The 21,447-nt window shown below is 36.2% G+C and overlaps 1 protein-coding gene across 1 annotated transcript in view; it reads left to right on the forward strand.

Annotated features, from left to right (window-relative positions):
* Positions 1 to 15,206, forward strand: part of LOC119785693 (androgen receptor-like) — a 51,825-nt gene extending 36,619 nt beyond the window's left edge. The window contains exons 5-8 of the mRNA XM_038288460.1: positions 2,343 to 2,487; positions 8,794 to 8,924; positions 12,973 to 13,124; positions 13,354 to 15,206. Of these exons, the coding sequence (XP_038144388.1) occupies positions 2,343 to 2,487; positions 8,794 to 8,924; positions 12,973 to 13,124; positions 13,354 to 13,512 (587 nt within the window). The 3' untranslated portion in view covers positions 13,513 to 15,206. The remainder of the gene's footprint in view (positions 1 to 2,342; positions 2,488 to 8,793; positions 8,925 to 12,972; positions 13,125 to 13,353) is intronic.
* Positions 15,207 to 21,447: the final 6,241 nt, after the last annotated feature.

Consider the following 21,447-nt stretch of genomic DNA (forward strand, 5'->3'; position numbering starts at 1 on the left):
CGACAGCAGAAACCCATGTCTTTCATACGTCTGTGTGTGGTGGTTCTTGAAGCACTCACTCCAGCTGCAGTCCACTCTTTGTGAATCTCCCCCACATTTTTGAAGGGGTTTTGTTTCACAATCCTCTCCAGGGTGCGGTTATCTCTCTTGCTTGTACACTTTTTTCGACCACATCTTTTCCTTCCCTTCGCCTCTCTATTAATGTGCTTGGACACTGAGCTCTGTGAACAGCCAGCCTCTTTAGCGATGACCTTTTGTGTCTTGCCCTCCTTGTGCAAGGTGTCGATGGTCGTCTTTTGGACAACTGTCAAGTCAGCAGTCTTCCCCATGATTGTGTAGCCTATAGAACTAGACTGAAAGACCATTTAAAGGCTTTTGCAGGTGGTTTGAGTTAATTAGCTGATGGCAGGGGCCATCAATTTTGAACCTTTTCACAATATTCTAATTTTCTGATATGATGAATTTGAGATTTTCATTTGTTGTCATTTGTAATCATCAAAATTAAACAAAATAAACATCTGAAATATATGAGTTTGTATGTAATGTATGAATATAATATACAAGTTTCACTTTTTAAATGGAATTACTGAAATCAATCTACTTTTTCATGATATTCTAATTTTATGACCAGCACCTGTAGCATGCGACCATTGTGCTTGATTGTAAAAGCAGGTTATGTTTGGCTGCAGGCCCGCTTTATTAAGCGGAACAGAAATGGATTTAAAAGTTTGCCCAAATACGGATTTCAAAGAGTTCACATGCATATGTACAAGTGGGGCTATGTATCTATATAGTTTCGGCCTTTTTTCTCTAGAGAGTGCCATGTTTGTCCAGTTGTTTTGAGGAAAATTACAGGAACTCAATCAGATTTTCATTAAATATTCAAGTTTATATATGACTTAGCAATTCAATTCAACTCTTTCTTAATCATTTGATTGTACTGCCTGTTGTAGTTTTAGTCTAAATGTCCAGTTTAACAGTGAACCTCACACATAGGTTTTCTTGAATGATTGTCCTCCCCTAGTCTTTTCCCAACTGTTCGATTCATGTGGAAGAAAAGTTCCCAACAACATGATGCTGCCACCACCATGTCTATAAGCAGGGATAGTCTTTATAGATTTATGGGTAAAGTTAGTTTTTGTGTTTCCTGTTTGACAAAAATGTTCTTCTTGTCTAATCTAACCAGACCACCCCCTTCTACACTATGTATTTGCTTGACTAATGGCAAATTGTTAACCGATTTATGTAGTGCATAACAGGCAATTTTCCTACCAACACAGTCCCCCAGATGAGCTGTGGATGCATGCAGCTCCTTCAGAGTTACCATGAGCCTTTTGGCTGCTCTTCTTCAAGAGAACATGCTCTTCTGTCCAGCCTGCTAGTTTAGGTGGACGAATATGTTTCAGCAGGTTTGCAGTTGTGCAATACATTTTCAAAGTACTGTACTTCTCTGTAACTCTTTCTCTGACCTTTGTGGTGTTCCTTGGCTTTCACGATGTTCTCTAACAAACCTCTGGGGCTTTTCCACTACAGCTGCATTATTAATTTTAAGATTAATTTTGACACAAACATGGCTATATTTACTAATTCTCAGTAGATTCTCAGTAGAAACATAATAAGTGCGTCATATTGTTTATTTTGGGGTATCAAACCGCAGTTTGAATCATGCTATAGTATACTGTTCCTTACTTGTTAGCTTTTTCTTTCTACCTCTTAACTAGATCCTGCAGGGGAATCTTGGCCAGAAGTGTAGTAGTTCCTATGAGTTTACTAGTAGAAAAGATTTCCTTAGCCATTCAGTATGTGATGAGATGAAGATGGTATATTAGAGGTTCCAACTTATTTCCTCTTTCTTCTTCAATTTTCCCCACTGTTCTTCTCTTTTCACAGTTTTGTGTTCATCCAAAACCGTCTCCATTTGTTGGAGGCAATAGGCAAGCAGTCAAAGTGATCCTGCCCAACTTTCATGGCTAATTTATGCAGGAATGAAGACGTGACACTAATGCACTAAAATCTGAGACAAATGATGATTACATTTTCATCAGCCAAAGAATTAAGATACAGCATTACAGCATTAAAATCCACCCCTGGAGGATTCCAATGTTTTTGTTTTTTTGTTTGTCTTGCATAGTAACTTGTTGAAGTTGGAGAATAAATAATCTAAACTGGTTTAAGTATGTAACTGGACTAGACATTAATAGGTAGAATACGTGTAAAGAAGGTGTAACAAGTATTTCTTAAAAAAAAAATACATGACTTAAACATGGTCCTTCAATAATCTTTCTGTTGACCTGTTTTTATAATGTTCCAAAACAATAATTGTTTGCAACGTTTGTCCTAAGGTTTCAGAAATCTCCATGTGGATGACCAGATGACTGTCATCCAGCAGTCGTGGATGGGGGTGATGGTCTTTGCTCTGGTATGGAGGTCCTACAAGAACGTCAATGGCAGGATGCTTTACTTTGCTCCTGACCTTGTCTTTAACGAGTAAGTAACAGTTTTTCACCCAAAAGTAAAAGCTCTGAAAATTGTCCATAATTATCACTTTTTATCAAAGACAAAACATGAATGCTGTGTTACAAATTTCTGGGAATTTATTCTGTTGAATTAAAAAGATTAAATATGTGGCATGAAGATTTTTCTATTAAATCTGCAGCCAGGAGTAGAAACTAAGTGGGTGCGCCTGCTGACTTGTTAAAGTCAAGTCTCATCTTAACAGCTCAAACTGAGGATGGAATTAAAGGTTGTGGCTTTATCCAGGTTTAGAAGATGGTGTTTGTGAACAGCCTGCCAAATAAAGATATATAGGAGATAAAATGTTCATAGAAAACACTATATGTTACACATCTGTGGAAGAAATATTAGAAAGAAGCTCAAAAGTTCAAGAGTTAGCAGAGGGGGATTTGACAGTTTGCGAAAATGTTTTAGGACTATTATTATTTCCATTCATCTTGGATAAAAAGTTTTTTTTATAAAAGTACATATTAGGTACTTTTTCTACATGTACATCATACATTGTTGTTTTCTATTGATTTCTATTAAATTCTAATATACTAATCGTTAAATACTGATTAGTATATCAGAATTATTTGCTAATTGGCAGTGTTTTTATTTATCGTCTGTTTTATAAAAACTACCAATTAGATACTGTAAACCAATATATTAATGTTTTTGCTAACTATATTGTAGTATTTTACGGAAGCCGAGATCGGCCGTTCTCCACTTTTTTTTTTCTTTGTCATCTCGAGATAATGACATAACTACATATCGCGTTATCACGGTCAGATAAGATAATAATTATCTCGTTATCAAGAGAAAACAGTTATTGATTTCTCAAGATAACGAGATGATTAACCTGTATGAGTAATGAATGAGGCTGGCCAACAGCCTTGGATTCCCAGTCCATCCATGCCTGCGGTGCACATAGTTGTCTCTCATTGTCAGGTTGTGGTGGATGATTGGATTGCATGGAATATAGTAGAAACAAATCTGCCTGCCTTTTTAATGAGAATCTTAAATCTGGACTCATTTTTGGGGTTAATGCATCTTATAGTTTTTACAGGCATAACACCGGTGCTGTTCAGAAAACACCCAGTGCTAAGGCGCCACAGGCATAGGTCTAATTGCTTATGAATCACAAGTGTAAACAAATCATCAAACCAACAACGTTGCCTCGTTACCTTAAAGTTAAACACGGGATTCTTTACAGAATTACACATAGGCTGCCATTACTTATACTTATAAATCCTCTCTGTTGTGGTATTGAAGGATGTAATCAGTTTTAACACACACCAATCATCTTGTTATCATGAGAAAATGGCTTTTGTTATCTTTAGATAATGAGAAAATTTACTTGTTTTCTCAAGAAAACCACTGTGAAAGAGTATCAGAGGGACACAACTGCTCACGGCTTCCATAGTTTTGATTCATGGCTTACATTTTTTATTTATTTTTTTATTTGTTTTATTCATCTATTAATTAAATGAAAGCAGCATAACGAAACCTGTGCAGTTGACAACTGAAATCATGAAGGAAAGAAAAGGAGCAAAAATAAGTAAAAAAACGTATATTTTCTGCCCTCATTTTCAATAATGGATTACTTATTCAACTCCGATAATTACAGCCATACAAAAATAAAATAAAACAACAACAAGTTCACAAATACACAGAAAACACGTAACAACAAAACAAAAATTAAAAACTATAATAAGTTCATAAAGGAATCATAGACAACATTCGTGTCATCTTTATACATTTGATCCCCTTTTTAAGCCTTAGTTGATCTCCTTATAGATATTGCTGATGTCATGCTCTATATTATCACATTGTTCATTATAAATATCAAATACAAGGAGATGATCACTGACTGACATCCATGATTGAAATTCCTCCTTATAACATTCTATACTCTTTCCTAATATTGACAAAAATGTTGTAAATAATGGTTCCACTACAAAATGTAATTCTAGTTGCTTTGGTTATCAAAGGAGAAAAATCTCAAGCTGTGCAATGAGTTCATGAAATGGCCCCAAAGTCTCCAGATGAATCTGTCAATCAGCCAAGCAGCAGAAAATATCACAATTTATTTAGAGCTGAACTAGAATACATACTTTCACAGTTTGCAATTTACATAACAAAAGACAATTAATTTTTGTTGCACTAAAACCATACCTAAACATTGAATAATAGACTAAGGTGTTCATTAGGGTTTTAGACAGTTTGCTATTGGTCTGGACCTTAATGAGCTGTCACAGACGAGTTTCCACAAACAATGAACTGCAATGATGTTGTACACTGGTCCAACAATTCTCAAATGGTAATTAAGAGACAGATTAAGTAATGCAGAAGACAATTACTTATAGTTTAAGCTGGATATGAGAAGAAAATGCAAGGCTGATGCTGAATTTTACTGTTAACTCACATTTTCCTCACAACTCCTTTTTTCCATTTTATCCTTGGAAATTTTTTTATGTTTTCGCCAATCTCTGTGAGCATTAGGGTCTCTGTCACTAAAATCAACAGCAGATGCGGACATGTAGCGCTGTGAAAGTTAATCCAACTGGCCAAATAAATTATTTGACGGCTCCCGTTAATTCATGACACTTTAAATAATATAGCCTGCCAAATGTTTCTGTGATTTTGCACATAAGAATATTGCAATAGGTGTTCTTTATAGTGCTGACAGCCCTGTTTAACTTAAACCAAATTTATAAATCCTTTAGGAAACTGTAGTTTTACTCAGCATTATAAACAGGATGTTTAAACACAGCTGGAGAGGGTTCATAGTATCAGCTAAAAACAGAAGTTGTGAATCCAGCCCTGTTTGTTGAGCATCTAGTAACTCTATTTTACAGCTGCTAAAACAGTCAGTGGTAGAAATAAAGAGAGCTAAAGACGACCGGAACCAGCCTGAATTCCTTTTACACAAACTGCCAACACAATCATTACAACATATCTTAGGGAAACAGCCATAATTTATGAGAGCAAGAGCTTTTTAGTGGGAGGTTTCTCCTCAGATATCAGGCTTTTCAGAGTTTTTAAGTCTTATCCAGACAGAATGTTTCTATCCTAATATAAACACATGTAATGTACAGCATGTGGTCCACTTAAACTTGAGATGGATAGTCACCCCACATTAATTTAGGAATTTCATAGCCTGGTTTGTATATTTATGGTGACTATTAAAAAAGACCAATGGGAAAAAAATCTAGCAGTATTTTAAAATTTATTGGTTCAACAGGTTGTGCTTTTATGCTCAATAAATAAAATATGTCCCACAGAAGTAGACCCCCACAAAGAAGGAAGAAAGTCCGTGTTGTGCAGATTCCAGTATTTTTTATTTTACTATACTTGCTGAACCTTAGAGGCTTTGATGCAGTCTTCTCTGTAACTCTATAAAGTTAGAATTTTATACCTAACTGCGTTTTCTCTCACTTTTCGACATTTTGTCTCACTACACCCCAAGCCTCTGCTGAAAGTCGTGCAAACTTGTAAAGTGAAAGGAAAACAAACACAAGGGGTGTCCGGATACAAGTTTTTTATTTTCAATACAATACCGACGTTGACCTGATACAATATTAGTATGGATCATATCAGGCTTGATCAACTAATATCACTAAAATAAGGGAAAAAAAGTCAACAAAAAAGGTATGAAAACGTCTGACCCATTTAAAATTAACCGATAAAACTTTGAACAGAAGCAGAGTGTTTCGATCATAATGAAAATAATGATAGAAACGGATATATCTATCTGATATTAGTTTTAAGGCTAATATCAGACATGATCCTGTTTTAATATTGGATTGGGACATCCCTAACAAACATATTCTCATTATCGGTTCGTATGAAATCGTACGAAAAGTTATGCACACTATTTCGTACGTTTTGGACGTTTTTCCTAAAAAAAACCACATCAGTGCGCATGCGCTGGCAGACAGAAAAAAAAAGCAGATCCGCGGACGGACGTAAAACTGGGAAAAACAGTGCAATCATCACTTATTCATGTCTCTAACTACGTTGCTTTCTGTTTAATATCTTAGGGTTAGGGTCAAGGTTAGGGCTAATTGTTATTTATATTCTATATTCGTGAATGGTGCGTTAGATGCGAATGTGCATACGACGAAAAAAACGTCCAAAACGTACGAAATTACGGTGCATAACTTTTCGTACGATTTCATACGAACTCATAATGAGAATACACTGCCCTAACATATACACGTTCTTCTAACTGCACATCAAACTCCAACCTGCTGGTGGGTATCAATTCATATTTAGAATGGATCTTGAATATAATCACTGATAGTAAAGAATTGGTATATAAGATAGAGATATCTTTGGGAGAAATTAAACAAAGTTTTAAATAATCTTACATGAGGTGGAAGGAATGAAATTAACTATGAGCAGAGTTTATGAAAACCACACCGCGATTGAAAAGCAAGTGTGAGGTTTAAACACAGTGTAGCTGTCTCACTGCAATGTGATTGGTAATTGTGTGCTGAAGTTGGTGTCTTCCTGGTGCTACGAGATCTGCCTGTTTTCCAGTGTAGTCCTGTTTCTCTGACTGTGACTGGCTGGATGTGCTCTCTTCATCCTCTGACATGGGAGCTGGCTCGGAGCTCGTCTGCCTGGCTGTGTGTTTGTATTTCTGCTTCTGTCTCCTTGAACCCCAGTCGGCCTCGGCAGATGGCCGCTCACACTGAGCCTGGTTCTGCTGGAGGTTACTTCCTGTTAAAAGGGAGTTTTTCCTCTCCACCGTCGCTACAAGCATGCTCAGTGTGAGGGATTGTATTTGATTCAATGAGTTAATGCATTCAACTGGTTTTCCTCTGATGGAAAACTTTGAATCAGTTTGACTGTATGATCTGGTGAACTGTAAAGTCCCTTGAGATGACATGTGTTGTGAATTGGTGCTATATAAATAAACTCAATTGACTTGAATTGAATTGCTACGTTTCGCTACCAGACCATACCATCACCACTTACCAAATGGCTTTGAAAATGTGGAAACAGCTGCGTTTTCTACTTCTACAAGTTATGCTTGGTCCGTTTCCAGCTTGACATCATTTTGTCATCATGAATGAGATGCCTGATATTCGCATAATTTTGATAACTTCTTTGTTTGCCTGTTCCATAGTGGCCCTTTTCTGCCCACTGCCAGCCACCACAGAAATATTATACTCTTTCTTTCTCCAACTTTCTTTTTTTATGACCCTAAATAATAGCAGCGCTAATGGCCAATAAATCATGGACGAGTGTCCGATTTCACACAAACTCCTCTTTGGTCATAGCGTTGTTGCTTGTGTTGCATTCATCAGAGCTTGGAAATTACAAAACTTCTTATCATTTAATTACATAGGAAGGCTCAGTTTTTTATTATTTCCTAAGTAAAAAAAAAAAAGATTAGCTTGATGAGAATCATTAGGAGTTAGAGTCGGGAACGTCCAGGCCAGGCGATGCCACTGGTCCACACCTGAACGTAATTCAGAATCTGGAAAAAATGTCTTTTGACAAATAATAACTATCTAAATTTAGTGTGTTTCTTTCTTTTTTTTTTTTTTTTTTTTTTTCCAGAATGCAGGAATAATCTTAAGATGTCTTAATGTGTAAAGCTGGTATACAACAGACTTAATGTTGTAAATGCAGCTAATTGTTTTTCAGGAAACAACTAATGCAATTTAACTTTTAAAGATTGCTTTATGCTAGTCTGACATGCACTGAAGTTAGTGGTGTGAGCTGATCAAATCTAAGGAAAAGGCTTTGAATACTTTAAAATGACTGTATATTGGTTTTCAGAGAGACAGAGCACATTTATCTTTCATTTTCTTTCAGCTGGATTTTTTCGCGTGACATTTCTATTCCAATTACTATTTCATCTCATTTTGCTTTTGTCTGCACAGCTTTATAAATGTGAATGAAGTTTGTAATAAAGACTGAATAGTTTCATTTCAACAAAGCTAACAAACTTTGACTGTAATGTATCTGGTGGCTTGTTGAGATGAGGTGAACACTGAAAATTCTGTCATTTCTCTTTCACTTCATGCGAATGATAGATGATGGGACAGTATGGTAATACTGTGTGTGGTTTTAGCCTTTTTACACTAGATGTCAAAGATTACAGTATGGGAACCTGTTCCTGTAAATTTGATTCACAATCTGTGATTGGTATGGGTTTAACCTCTGACATGCTTTCCTTTCAACAGTTATTCATTATGGAGAAAATGTCCTAACCTCTTGTAAATTGAGCCATTCCCATTAGTCGCTGTCTCTCACTCTCTGACCTTTTTACTTCTGCAGACATCGGATGCAGATCTCCACCATGTATGAGCACTGCATGCGGATGAGACATCTGTCCCAGGAGTTTGTGCTGCTGCAGATTACACAGGAGGAGTTCCTCTGCATGAAGGCCCTGCTACTCTTCAGTATCAGTAAGTGTTGTTGTTAGCTGACTATCCACACCATTTACACCCATACAGATTTCTCATCATGCAGCTAATATTAATATCAGACAAAGTTATGCCTTTACTATAGAATCAATGAATGAATAGGACAATTTTTTTTCCAACCACCAAATCATGTCTTAAAATAAAGAAATTCAGCAATAGATAAAAAAAAAAACAACAAATTTACATAAATCAGTATGACAAACATTTCTGCAAACCACAGTGGGAATCATTTTCCAATAATTGGAAAAAACACAGAACAGCAGTAAACCTTCCCAAGATTGTCTGGAATACCTAAATTACTCAAAGAGAGCACCAATAACTCATATACTGTAGGAGGCTGTAAAAGAACCCCAAAAACATATAAAACAGTGCGGGCCTCATGAGTTAAAGTCAGTGTTCCTTATTTAGACGTTAGAAAGAAACAGGGCAAGGATGACATTCCTGGGAGAGTTGTGAGACACATCTGAGCACCTCACAGAGGTGTGCCGTTAGATCCGTGCCTCGAGGGGCTTTACTCATAGATGTTTTATGAATAGTCCTGCATCTCATGTAGGAAGACATTTGGTAATGCATTTAGGTTAATTTAGGCCTCAAGTTTAAACAATAAATAAAAAAAAAAAACATACAGATTTGCTTCTGTTTACTTTATACTGCCTGATCAATCTAACCTAGCAATGAGTCAAAGGAAAAATTAGATATTGGAAAAGGATAATATCCTCAGAGGTGGCATAGCGAATGGACTAGTTGGGACAAGTTTGCAGTCTTTAGAGGTGCAGAACGGCCGTTTGACACGGATCAAGGCCTGCCTCGTTCATTACACTGAAAGCAACACTGAGTGCTTAAACAGTAGGGAACATGGCTCATAAGAGCAGTTACTTAGTCAGCAATGGGGGAAGCCTGATGTGCACCGCAACAGGTGGAAGCAAAGCGGCAAAAAAAAAAAAAAAAAAGTAAAAGGATAGCACTTAAAAATGTGAATGCTGGTTTACAAGGACTGACTGTATGTTACAGAAAATCACTTTTCACCCATCAAGACAAAACGTGTAGGTTTACCCCAATGAGCAGGATGAAGGTCCTTTCTGAGCTTTTTAGCTTGATTTACATCGTGATGTGATGTGGGCTGTCATTTATCAAGTCTGTTGACACAAAATGGCCTGAAACTTGCATGCGCCACGTTCCACGCAAATATTGTGATCTAATAAAACAAACTTTGCTCGACAATTGCGTGAAAACAACTGAAGGCCGACTGCATCATTATTCCTGTCAGACATTCTATTTCACTTTACTTTACACACTATGATTTCAACCTGGAGAGACTCACACAGAGAAAAGCTGCAAAAGTATTCATTGTATGTAAACAGGTACTACAATCATATTCTTCAAAATATTTCTATCTAAGGAAAACCAGCAGATTGTAAGGACTCATTGGCTCTCTGCAATCCCTCACGCTGAGCATGCATGTAGCGAAAGTGGAGAGGAAAACTCCCAGGCTCAGTGGGAGCGGCCTTCACCCGAGGCCAACTGTGGTTTGAGGAGACAGAAGCAGATAAAGACATTAGTGAAATAAGTTATTTGGCGCTCGACCCCCCGGCAGAAGACTTTGATACTATGAATGAACATTCGCTTGGATGAGCAACCTCGAAAAGGATGAGAGTAGTCTTCCTCTAGAGCCCGGACACTAGTTGTAGAATAAGCCAGAGGATGAGTGAGACTGAGAATATTCTGAGAACGGGGGAGGAGATGGGGCGGAGGTGGGTGAAAGTTTGCTTGTTTGCGGGTGAGAGAAGCTAGGCCAGGAGCTGGATAAAGGGGTTCTTGAAACATGATTGGCTTTGGAGAAGGTGTGGCCCCCAGTTGATTGGATGGAGCTGAACAAGGGACATCATAGGTGGTTCAGGTGAAGGGGATAATTTTCACTTCAGGCTTCATTTAAAATCTTTTCTATATATCAGGTGTTTAATAATAATAATATATATACAGTATTTCAAAAATGCCATAAAATGCTGACAAGAAGACAGTAAAACGTAACATGGTAATGAAAACATATTTAGAACAACAATTTTTTTGTGTTTAGAAATCTCTCAGCATAGTTAAAACAAATATGTCTGTTTTTAGATCTCACCATCTGAATAAGAATAATTAAATCAGCTTTGTACCAGTTCCTGTTATTAAATGGAAGAAATTATGACAATGGGGCGCCAGGAGTTAAACGCTTTGATTTGCATGTACATTTTTAAAGGGCGATTGATAAAGTTGGACTTTTATTTGACTCTCAGTGAACATACAGTATTTTATCAAAGTTGTAGGATCAAGTTTTTTTTTGTTTTTGTTTTTACATCTATTAGGTAGAAAAGTAGTTTAGATTGGTATCTTAATATTATAAAATTTATATTAATCTGCCTCTGCAATTTTTTTTTTTTTATAAACTGTTTCGCTCAGTCCCACTTTTCAGCTATGAACAAAGCAATAAGGGCCAATAGGATTGCGTGTTTAAAACCCATTCAAACGGGTTTTCACACACAGAGCATATCTTTAAGGAAGGCGAAAAGTGATTTGTTAATAAAATCAAGTTCCCGGCGGGTACAAACTTATTTTACTGGTGTGCCTTTATCAATAAGCAGATCAAATTATGGGCGGGGATATGCAAATGAAACATTTAACAAGTCCAGAACGATTCTTTTAAATCTGGAAAATCAACTGTGGCTGAAGTTCTTGCATCATTTTGATCAATTCAGAAAGTCAGGTAAAAATATTTCTGCACTAAATATTACTGTTGCCACAAAGGAGGCATTGAAACAATGATAAATGATGAAGAGAGATTCTGTATATATTTGGGCTTTTATAAATAAGAGTATTGGAAAAATATTAATGAAGAAAAATATGTGCCAACTCAAATGAATGCACCGGAACAGCAGATGATCTTCATAATTAACAAAATAAAACAATGACTGATATTAAATATTTGGCATATCTACAAGAAAAATATTATTAACAGTCACCGGAAAACCTCTGAGCCTAAAGTTGGTGGTAAATCCAGCTGTTTAGAGTGTAATCTGCTTTCAATCTAATTTTTGTTTCTTTTCTTTGATGGGGTTGGTTTTGGTCAATCAACAGATAAAAACAACATTACCAAGTGTTATGATATTTAACATTACATTTGAACTTTTGTCATTTTCCTTTCTTTTAGTTTTCATAGCACTTTGAAATAGTTTCTGGCATCTTTTCCGTTTGATGCCATTTTACTATTATATATATATATTTTTACTATTACTTTATTTTCTAATAATTCTTGTTATAATCACCTCCATCTACATGGCTCGGAACCTCATCTTTTTTTACAGCCACTCACAAACTGCCAGTAGAACATGTGATACATTAATTTCAACAGGGTGGAACAAACCCGTTTGCTCAAATTATTATTCGTGCGAGTAATGAGTGCAGGTCACCCCCATGCACTTATTGCATGCACAAAACAAAATTAAAATAATTACATTAATTATGCGGTTTTGCACAAATTTTTTGGAAACTTTAAAGATCAGGCCATGGCATTAAAAAATAGTTGTACACCTTTGACACTTAACCAGTCATACAAATCCAGCCGATGCTGACAACTGGTACATATCCTCTATTATATTTAAATTAGGATACTTAGAAATGGCCTTACAGCCACTTAGGGCCTGGGCTAAAGCCCCCAGTGTTTCAAAACCTGAAAAGCGTCCTTCGTCTCAGATTTAGCAAAAAAAAAAATAATAATAATAATGATCTCCCAATGAGCTTAACGATTTGTAGAAAAATAATAATAGCAAAGAGACAAAAGTGGAGCTTTTTAAAGGTGCACACCTAATTTTATTTCTGAGAGGAATTAAAACAGCATTATACATAAATGTTTATGTTTTTGATGATCTGAAATATTGAAGCATTGCCACAAGCAAAGTGAAAACAGAAGAAACCTGTGAGAAGGCATTTCTTTATTTGATCTTCATGCAGTAGATGAAATGCAACCTGTGGGTCTGGTTTTATTTTTTTACAGTTCCGGTGGAAGGTTTGAAAAGCCAGAAATACTTTGACGAACTGCGGCTCACCTATATAAATGAACTGGATCGCCTCATCAATTACCAGATGACCACAAACTGTCCTCAAAGGTTCTACCAGCTGACTAGGATCCTGGACTCTCTTCAGATGGTAAGACCAAAGTCCTTCAGGAAAAAGAATGGGTGCAAATACTCGATAAAAAACAAAAAGGGGGAAAGAGCTGTGACTGAATATCATTAAGAGATTTTATGGCAGCAGATGCCAAGGAATCACATGAAAAACATGTGAAAGCAAGCAGGATCTGCTAACTTCAAATGAATCACACCTAGTAAATTTCATTTACATGACATAACCAGTTGCGTGCTTTCCTCTCTTTCAGACCGTAAAGAAGCTCCATCAATTTACCTTTGACCTGTTTGTTCAGGCTCAGTCGCTTCACACCAAGGTCAGCTTTCCTGAGATGATCGGGGAGATCATTTCTGTGCATGTTCCAAAGATCCTCGCAGGTTTGGCCAAACCCATCCTGTTCCACAAGTAGAAGGAGTGTTTTGTTTTTTTCTCTTTTCATCTAAAAAAATGAATTAAGTGCCGCCTTCATGAACTTTAACAAAGGCTGTGAACTGTTCCCCAACATCTTCGCTCTGATTGTTTTCAGGCCTGTCCTGTTAACGCTGTTAAGGTTTTTTTTGGGGGGGGTATTTTTGCTTCACATTTTGTACATAATATTTTTTTTCTGAACTGTTCTGGCTTTTATCTAACGAGCTGAAAAACCTCATCTCCTGACAGCTCACCAGTTTGTAATTGGAGTTTGCGTCTTCTACATATGGAGAAAATATGCTGTTTCAGATGGTTGTTTTAAAATGAGATTAGTCACAAAGTTAAAAAAAAACAAAAAAAACATCAACACTGAGCTTTTTTACTAGTAATACGAATCAGAATATATATCCCAACAGGAAACTGGTTTATAAATGATACAAACATTAATACCAGGCAAAAAATATGTATAAAAATAACAAATCAACCTTCTTTTGTTGCAGCCAACCATCAAAACCTTGTTCATAATCCAATAATTATTTTAAAGTGCCACACTTGCTCCTTATACCTCATGCAACCTCTGTTGACAATAGAAGATTCCTTTTTTTATTTCTGACATACAATTTATGTTACTAACATGCTTAAAGACTCAGTGAAGAAATGTTTTAATATTCCTGGTAGAACCCACCAATGTTAATAGCAAATAACAACCCCCCCGGACCCTACCCCCCACACCCACCCCACACACACACACAGACACACACAGGATCAGTTATTGCACATTTTTGTCATTTGTTTCACACAAACTTTTGTCTGGAATAAGCTTTTATTTTTTTGCCATGTTGAAGTGATGGTAGATATTAGCCAATTCAAAATTATTAGTCTTTTTTTTTTAATTAACAAATGGTCCATTTGACTATTGCTTGTTATGTTGACCTTGTCAGCTTAAGATGCCGCTCTAAAGAGCTTTAGAGCTCTTCTGACATTCACATCTGTTAAATACAATAGTAACATAAACTTCAGATCTTGTTTGGCTCACATTAGATCGTCTTACTTCCAAATAAACTCATTGGTATCCCCTTCCCATCTGTGATTCACCATCTTTAGAGTACTTCACATTGTTTTTCTTTCCTTTTCCTAAATTTTATTGCATTAGATAGGGATAAACGCGTAATAAACAAGTCAGCATTTCTTTTCCACAAATACTTTAGGTTTTACAGCATTTTAAACACAGGATTTTTTTTTTTGCCCCACATGTTCATGGTTGTTATTCTTGAGATCTGTCACGTCTTATTCGGATGTCATCAGGAGACATCAGAGGTTATGACCGTTAGCCTCGAAATGATTCAGTCTAAATTTGCCGTTGTTGAGGTTGTCATGGTTTGGTTGTGGCTAGAGGACCGAAATGCAGAGGCAGGGAGGCAGAGGTGAGTTTCTTGTGGATTTAATGAAGTGTTAACAAACAACTGAGGCAGGTATCCAAAAATCAAACGTGAAAAAAGTCAAACAAACCAGAAACCATGGAGACATCAGGGGAAAAACAATCACGGCGAGGAATACTCAGAGAGACTGAGTTGGAGGAAGTTAGATGAGGAACCAGCACTCAAGAACTGCACAGAGATTGTATTTATGGGAGACTGAAACAAAGAGAGGGCTGACGAGCAGATTGGGAGCAGGTGTGAACAGAGCAGAAAAGGAAAGGAGCTAGGGAAAAAGGAGAACACAAGAGGGCAGCAGAGGGCAACAAATAAAAACCTGGAAACTGAAAATAACCAGAAAATACAACAAAATAAGAATTATACCACTAAAACTAGAAAACATGGAACGAGGTAAAACTGAATACTCAAAAGAAAACAAAACCAAGACTGTGACAGAGGTCAGAGTCTTGTTAAAAAAACAATGAGGTGTTTCCTAAAGGGTACAAATAAAACAGAAACACTAACACTTTACGTCTTTGCTTTACATAAGTCCAAAAAGTTTGCATTTAGGCTCAATAACTGCGGAGATATGAGTGACTTATTTAATTAATGTAGCAAAAATAAAAAATAAAACATTTGGGCTTCACATATGAAGTTGCCTTTTTTCCATTTTTAACATACACTATGAAACAGGCCTTTGAAATAATGTTCTATAATTAGAGTTTAGATTATTCTAAATATTTTTACTTTGAGTGTATGCTACTTGAAATTGATTTCAATGATCTTTACATGTCTTTACCAGGAGTATTAATAAGTATGAAGAGTGTTGCATAACATCTTTACAGCAATGTTTAACATAAGTCTTAAATCTACCAGAGCGGTCAAAAGTATTTTAACACCAGTGTATAGGACTGGCTCAAGAGTTGAGTCCTTCAATAGAATAGAAAGCCTTGATGGTGCATTTTCTAAAAATTGAATACATTTTATTTGCACTAAAGAAAACCACTAAAGGAGACGATAAAAATAACTATGCTATAACAGTTCATATTGCTGATTTAAAAAGTTCCTGCTGGTAAATAAGACATTCCTGCCTAATTTTAGGAGCAATACCTCAGTGTCTGACATCACTCAGTAAATATTGGTATTATTTTTGATAAGCTAACTAAATGAGAACATAACAAGAATATGAGCCCATTCAGCAGCTATTATGCTTTTTAGTTTGTACCCAACATGGGACATTAAAAGTATACTGTTGTTTACAGTTATTCTGAAATTCGCTTTAATCATCTGAAAACGCTGTTGTAAATGGTCAGGGTGGGGGAAACGCAGTGCTTCATGGTTTTTGGCTTGGATTTTTTTCCAGTACCTTAAGTAGGGTTCAGCAAAATTGAAAAAATATGTAAGACATTCTTTGAAACCCAAGACTGTTAAAAAACATGTTTGATGTGTTAAAATATTCAGAGTAGCATCCCAGCTGTTGTCATAATGAGTCTCATTCATTAAAAGCTGGTGTGGATTTGGGTTGAGGAATGATTGAAGAACCCTGGGATTTAGGAAACTGTGCGTATGCCTGGCCAATCCCAACGTACCAACAGACGGGTGTTTATTGCAGATTTATTTGTTTACCCCTTAAAGGGCAATTTCTTTAACAATCTGGATTTGCAGATTGCTCCCCAATTTATCTATAGTTTAGGTGGCCTTCACCACAGCATATGAGACATAAATGAATGTCAGGTTGTAAAATGTTTTGTTTACTCTTGTTTTTAGGTCGGCAAGCATACAACTTGGTCTTTTAGCTGAACTCCCATAAACTTAAAAAGAAAAAAAAAACTTACATGTATTACACCTTTATGCAATCAACCTCTCTGATCTTTAGAATAAAGTAATGAAGGAAAATATTAGACATAAGCTGCTCAATTTTGCACTATAATGAAATAATTATCCTCTGACACAGCTTGATTTAGCTGCTGCTCCCAAAAGACCAAAACAAATCCACCCTGGTAACTGTTTTTGAGGTAGTTTGTAGATTTTTTTTAGCTCTTACTGGTTGTTTTTCTTTTATCCCAGAACATGTTTACAAAAAGGAAAATAAAATGGTTATTGATGCCATCTGTTTGAAATCTGTGGAATATGTTATTGAATTGATTAGACCTACCTTTCCAATAAGTTGTGCCTTTTTACACAAATTACGATGCAGCCGTTGCTGCAACTGAAACTTTTTGTTTGTTTTTTTTCTGCAGTCAGTCTGTCAGTAAACAGTAGATATTTTTAGTAGATCATGACACAGCAAGAACTAAACAAAAAGTAATGAACAAAATATAAAAGGGTAAAACAAAGTGATAAGAATTGTTACAGAACAATGTGCACACACCTTTACAATCAGTGCTGTGATAAAAAAACGTTAAAAGTGTTGCATCCAGCACAGATACGTGGTGAATTAGAACAGGCATGGATCTGAAATGTTGCTGTTGAGGCCTCAGCTGGGGTAACTGATCTAAAGCCAAAACCAAGCTGAAGCTGGAAGCTCTCAGATGGAGAGTATGAGGGACCTTGACCAGTGCAGCTGAACCTCTGGGGATGAAAACTGATAGATGGAATGAGTGGAATGCCTTTAAGATAAGCCATCCCAAATGCTCAACTTAAACAGAAAATGGCCAATCAAATGCATACAAGGTTTCATATTTTGTTTTATCTAAAAGCAACTCAAGCAGTGACTGACAAGGCATTTTGTACATACAACTCGGTCAAAGTAAATCTCAGTAGAAATTTAACTGAAGTATGTATTTATATAAGTCATTCTTTTTAAAATTCAAAACCATTATTGTAGTTTTTATCTTCTAGAGTTACAGTACAGCTTCTTTTCTTTCTTTTTGTAGAAAATTCAATTAACAAAAAAGGAAAGTCTTATATTATTGCCATGAAGTACACTGATGGAAAATACAGTGGAAGGAAAATTGAGCCAACGAAACATCTAAAAGCATGAATCAATACAAACTTCACCGTGGAGACCTAATTACTGGCATAAATGAGACTTTTTTTTAAATTATATTCTTATTTACTGCTGTGCAACTTTATGCTGAAAAAAATAGGATTACAATCCAAGGTGGGCAAATATATCCAGCTTAACTGCTTTCATTTATCAACCCACATGTATAACAGGTCATAAGTACTCTATAACGTCAATGTTTCAGCTTATTTTGCAGTTTTTAGTGTTCTAAAACCAGGACCCTGTAAATGAAACACTTTTCAGTTCCACTTTAAATTTTCTAAGCTAGTCGTGCATGCCTTATGTGTTTTTATAAGCATTTCTGTAACTTTTAGCTTTATGGACGCTCAGACATCCATACAGTATCCGTCCAGTAATCTATTTATTGTGCTCTTACTGGTTGTGTCTTCATTGTTCTCAATACCAGATATTCATGAGAACACGTTCTTATGAAGAATGTCCAGAGGTGAGAATGACAAAGTTTTACCTTTTGTTTTGGGGTTAGATTCACTGAATTGTCGAAGTAAATGGTTGTTTTATTAAAATATCTGTCCCAAACAAATGTGTTCTTTTCATTAAAGGTCTGATTTAATGTTATGCCTACATGAGAGAAACCTGATGAGGATTCTTTTGAAACATGTGTTGTTGTTTTTTTTTATAAAAATGGCGTCAAATGGAAAGATGCCAGAACCGAAGCAACAGAAATGGACCGATTACAGAATTTCCTGGATGCACTATATTGTTAGGATTTTTGCAACAAATAGCTGTCATAAATTTGCTTTTAATGCTGTTTTAGCTTTGTCATGTGTAATGCAGGCGGAAATGGAGGCATAAACTGTGTATTACAAACAAGCGCCTGGGAATGCATGTGGAAACCTTTAATACAAATATGGTTTTATCAGTCGGGGAGGGAGGAGGGTTCGTATTTTTAATAGTTGGGAACTGCCCACTGTACTGCATTCTGACAAAGCTCTTTGTAAATGCTTTAGTAAATGTATATATTGATGACTTTATCGTGTTCTGGTGTTCATACACTTTCCAAAGAAAGCTCTTGTATGATTTATATCCTTTGTGACCTGTGTTTTTCAGCATGTTTCTTTTCTAAAACGTAAAGTTGCATCACAACCTGAAGTCAATTAAAAGAAGTTGGTCTCTAAATGTGGACTCTTTGTATGTTTTCATCTGGAAGCTTTTCCACTCAATCCAAACTGTAAAAGTAGATCCATTTCACGAGCCATTAAAATCCAGAAGCCGCTGCATTAGTGAATAGAGTGCACCTGTCTGTAATTTCACCACAGCATAATTCCCTTTAGCTGTTCTTTAATGGCCATAGAGTATTATAAAGAGCAGCAAACACAGCAGACAAGTCAGAGATAAAGTTGTTTAACATTTTTACACCATCATCTGAGAGACCCAGAGCCCAGTTGGGCTAATCTGTCCACAGGACAGCTGTTCAGTGAAAAAACATGTTGGCTTTATGAGAGGGCTGCAAGAATAAAGTTATTTCTAAAATAAATAAGAAGTTTGAATTCTGCAAAAAAACACACACAAAAAACAGTAAGGAAGGTGTTCTCGTCAGATGAGACCCATTTGATTTACACACAACCCTGACTACACCCTCCTAACCATAAAACATTGAGCTGGAAGCATCTGGTTTTGCTGAGCTGTGCCTGTTTTACAATTAGCATCTTTCTAGATTTGCAACGCTGTTAGAGATGTGCTAAAAAGGTGGTTCTAGGATACATTGTTTTAGTAACAAATTGAAAGGACCCAAAAAGATTATTCATGGGGTGTGAATATTTTTGCGGCTAACTAAATGTTTAGTGAATCTAATTTATTGGGTGTTTATTGATAAACACTGACCCCGTGAGAATAATTAAGCTGTTTCAATCAATGTTTTTATATCACCAGCTTAGCATGTGCTCCTTTCTGATAGCCACATTTGCTAAATGCACTAAATGCGCATTCACTTTACCCAGTTCAGTGGCGAGGTAAGGAAGGGAAGGATATCAGGCTTGCGTTGGCAGTGGAGTCTGGAATGTGGAGGAGGAGTGGATACCAAAATAAATCCAAAACCTGAATGCAGGCAGGATCTTTGAGCAGACTGATGCAGAATGAGGCTGTAAAGTAGTGTGCTGCTGGTTTCCCTGTCTAATTTTACGCTTTGAACAGTCAACACCTCGTGAAGCCACATGAACAGCTCAAAGCTGGCTGGATGCTTTGGGAGGATCTTTGTTCCAGTTGGTCTGTACAACCAGGTGTCCTGTGTGAGCAGCTCTGCCTTGGGCCCAGATAAAAGATCCTCTATTTCGATGTTCTACTGATAAACTCATTCAGATTTATTGTTTTACCCCAAAGGATAAAGACATTACACTCGTAATCCCTTTTTCACTCTGGCGCCACCAAAAGCCATTAAAGGCGGGATGGACATAAATTCAGTCTCAAAATCGTCATTGTAATGATGAGCGTGCAAGCATGTTGGCACTGGCAGTCTCTGTGAACACAGCCATCTATTTTTATGGCCTAAAGAAGAGGCTACCACATTTTATTTCCAAAAGTAGCAAGAAATCTGCATCATTTAGTGTGTTTGCATGAGTTTCTGTACTGTGCGGTACTTAAAGGCCAAAAGCATTGTTAGCAGACAGATTCAGGTTTTTTAGACTAATCCAGTCTGGCAACCTGAATCTTTCACAAGTTATCATTAATGTTAAATTATGTTAAAATTAAAAATGAGTAATATGGTAATACAAGTTGTTTTTCCAGTTATTATCCAAGTCAGAGAATCAAAGAGAGCTGAGAAAATTATATCCCCAATAATAATTAATAATGTTTCAATAGACTTAACTGTGAAGTAAGGTGGTGGAAGAGTGAGGCTATGGGACTACCTCTCTCCAAAGCAGTAAAAGGGAATCTTCCACTGTCTAGGCATGTTAAACAAAAGAATTCAACTTATGCAAGAAGAGAATTGGATCAGCTATCTGTCTTTAGACAAAATAGTAACACAAAACATATGATTTAATCACACAGAGATCGTTTGAGGCTTTTCTTCCTGTAATTATTTAATATAAGAGTGTAACTTGACCTTTATTAGTTGAAACTTTCCTAATTTTTATTGTTTAAATAATGCTGTTAAACATTTTGTTTCAATACATTTATCAGTTTTTAACAGGAAAACTTATTAGAGGGTTTGGCATTAACACCTTTTTGAATAACTCAAGCTTTTTACAGATTAAATATACTCTAAATAGAAATTCACAACAACAGGAAAACATTAATTCAATCTAAAGCTTTTAAAGCTATATTATTTACTTCATCATATTTTTACTCACAAATGTGGCCCATATAAGCAAAGATTCTAGGCTTATTTGTGGCCAAACCAAAACAGCTATAACTTTGTTAAGTGTCTCATTTGAAGCGACACTAAAAATCACACTATGAAAAATAAATAAATGGCTGTTTTTTTTCAAACCTCAGCAAGTATATCTCTCCCTACCAGCAAAAGCAAAAATACTTCCAAGATGGCTTGCACATGTGG

The sequence above is a fragment of the Cyprinodon tularosa genome, unplaced genomic scaffold (assembly GCF_016077235.1).
Source record: "Cyprinodon tularosa strain WSP-4 unplaced genomic scaffold, ASM1607723v1 ctg256, whole genome shotgun sequence".
NCBI lineage: Eukaryota > Metazoa > Chordata > Actinopteri > Cyprinodontiformes > Cyprinodontidae > Cyprinodon > Cyprinodon tularosa.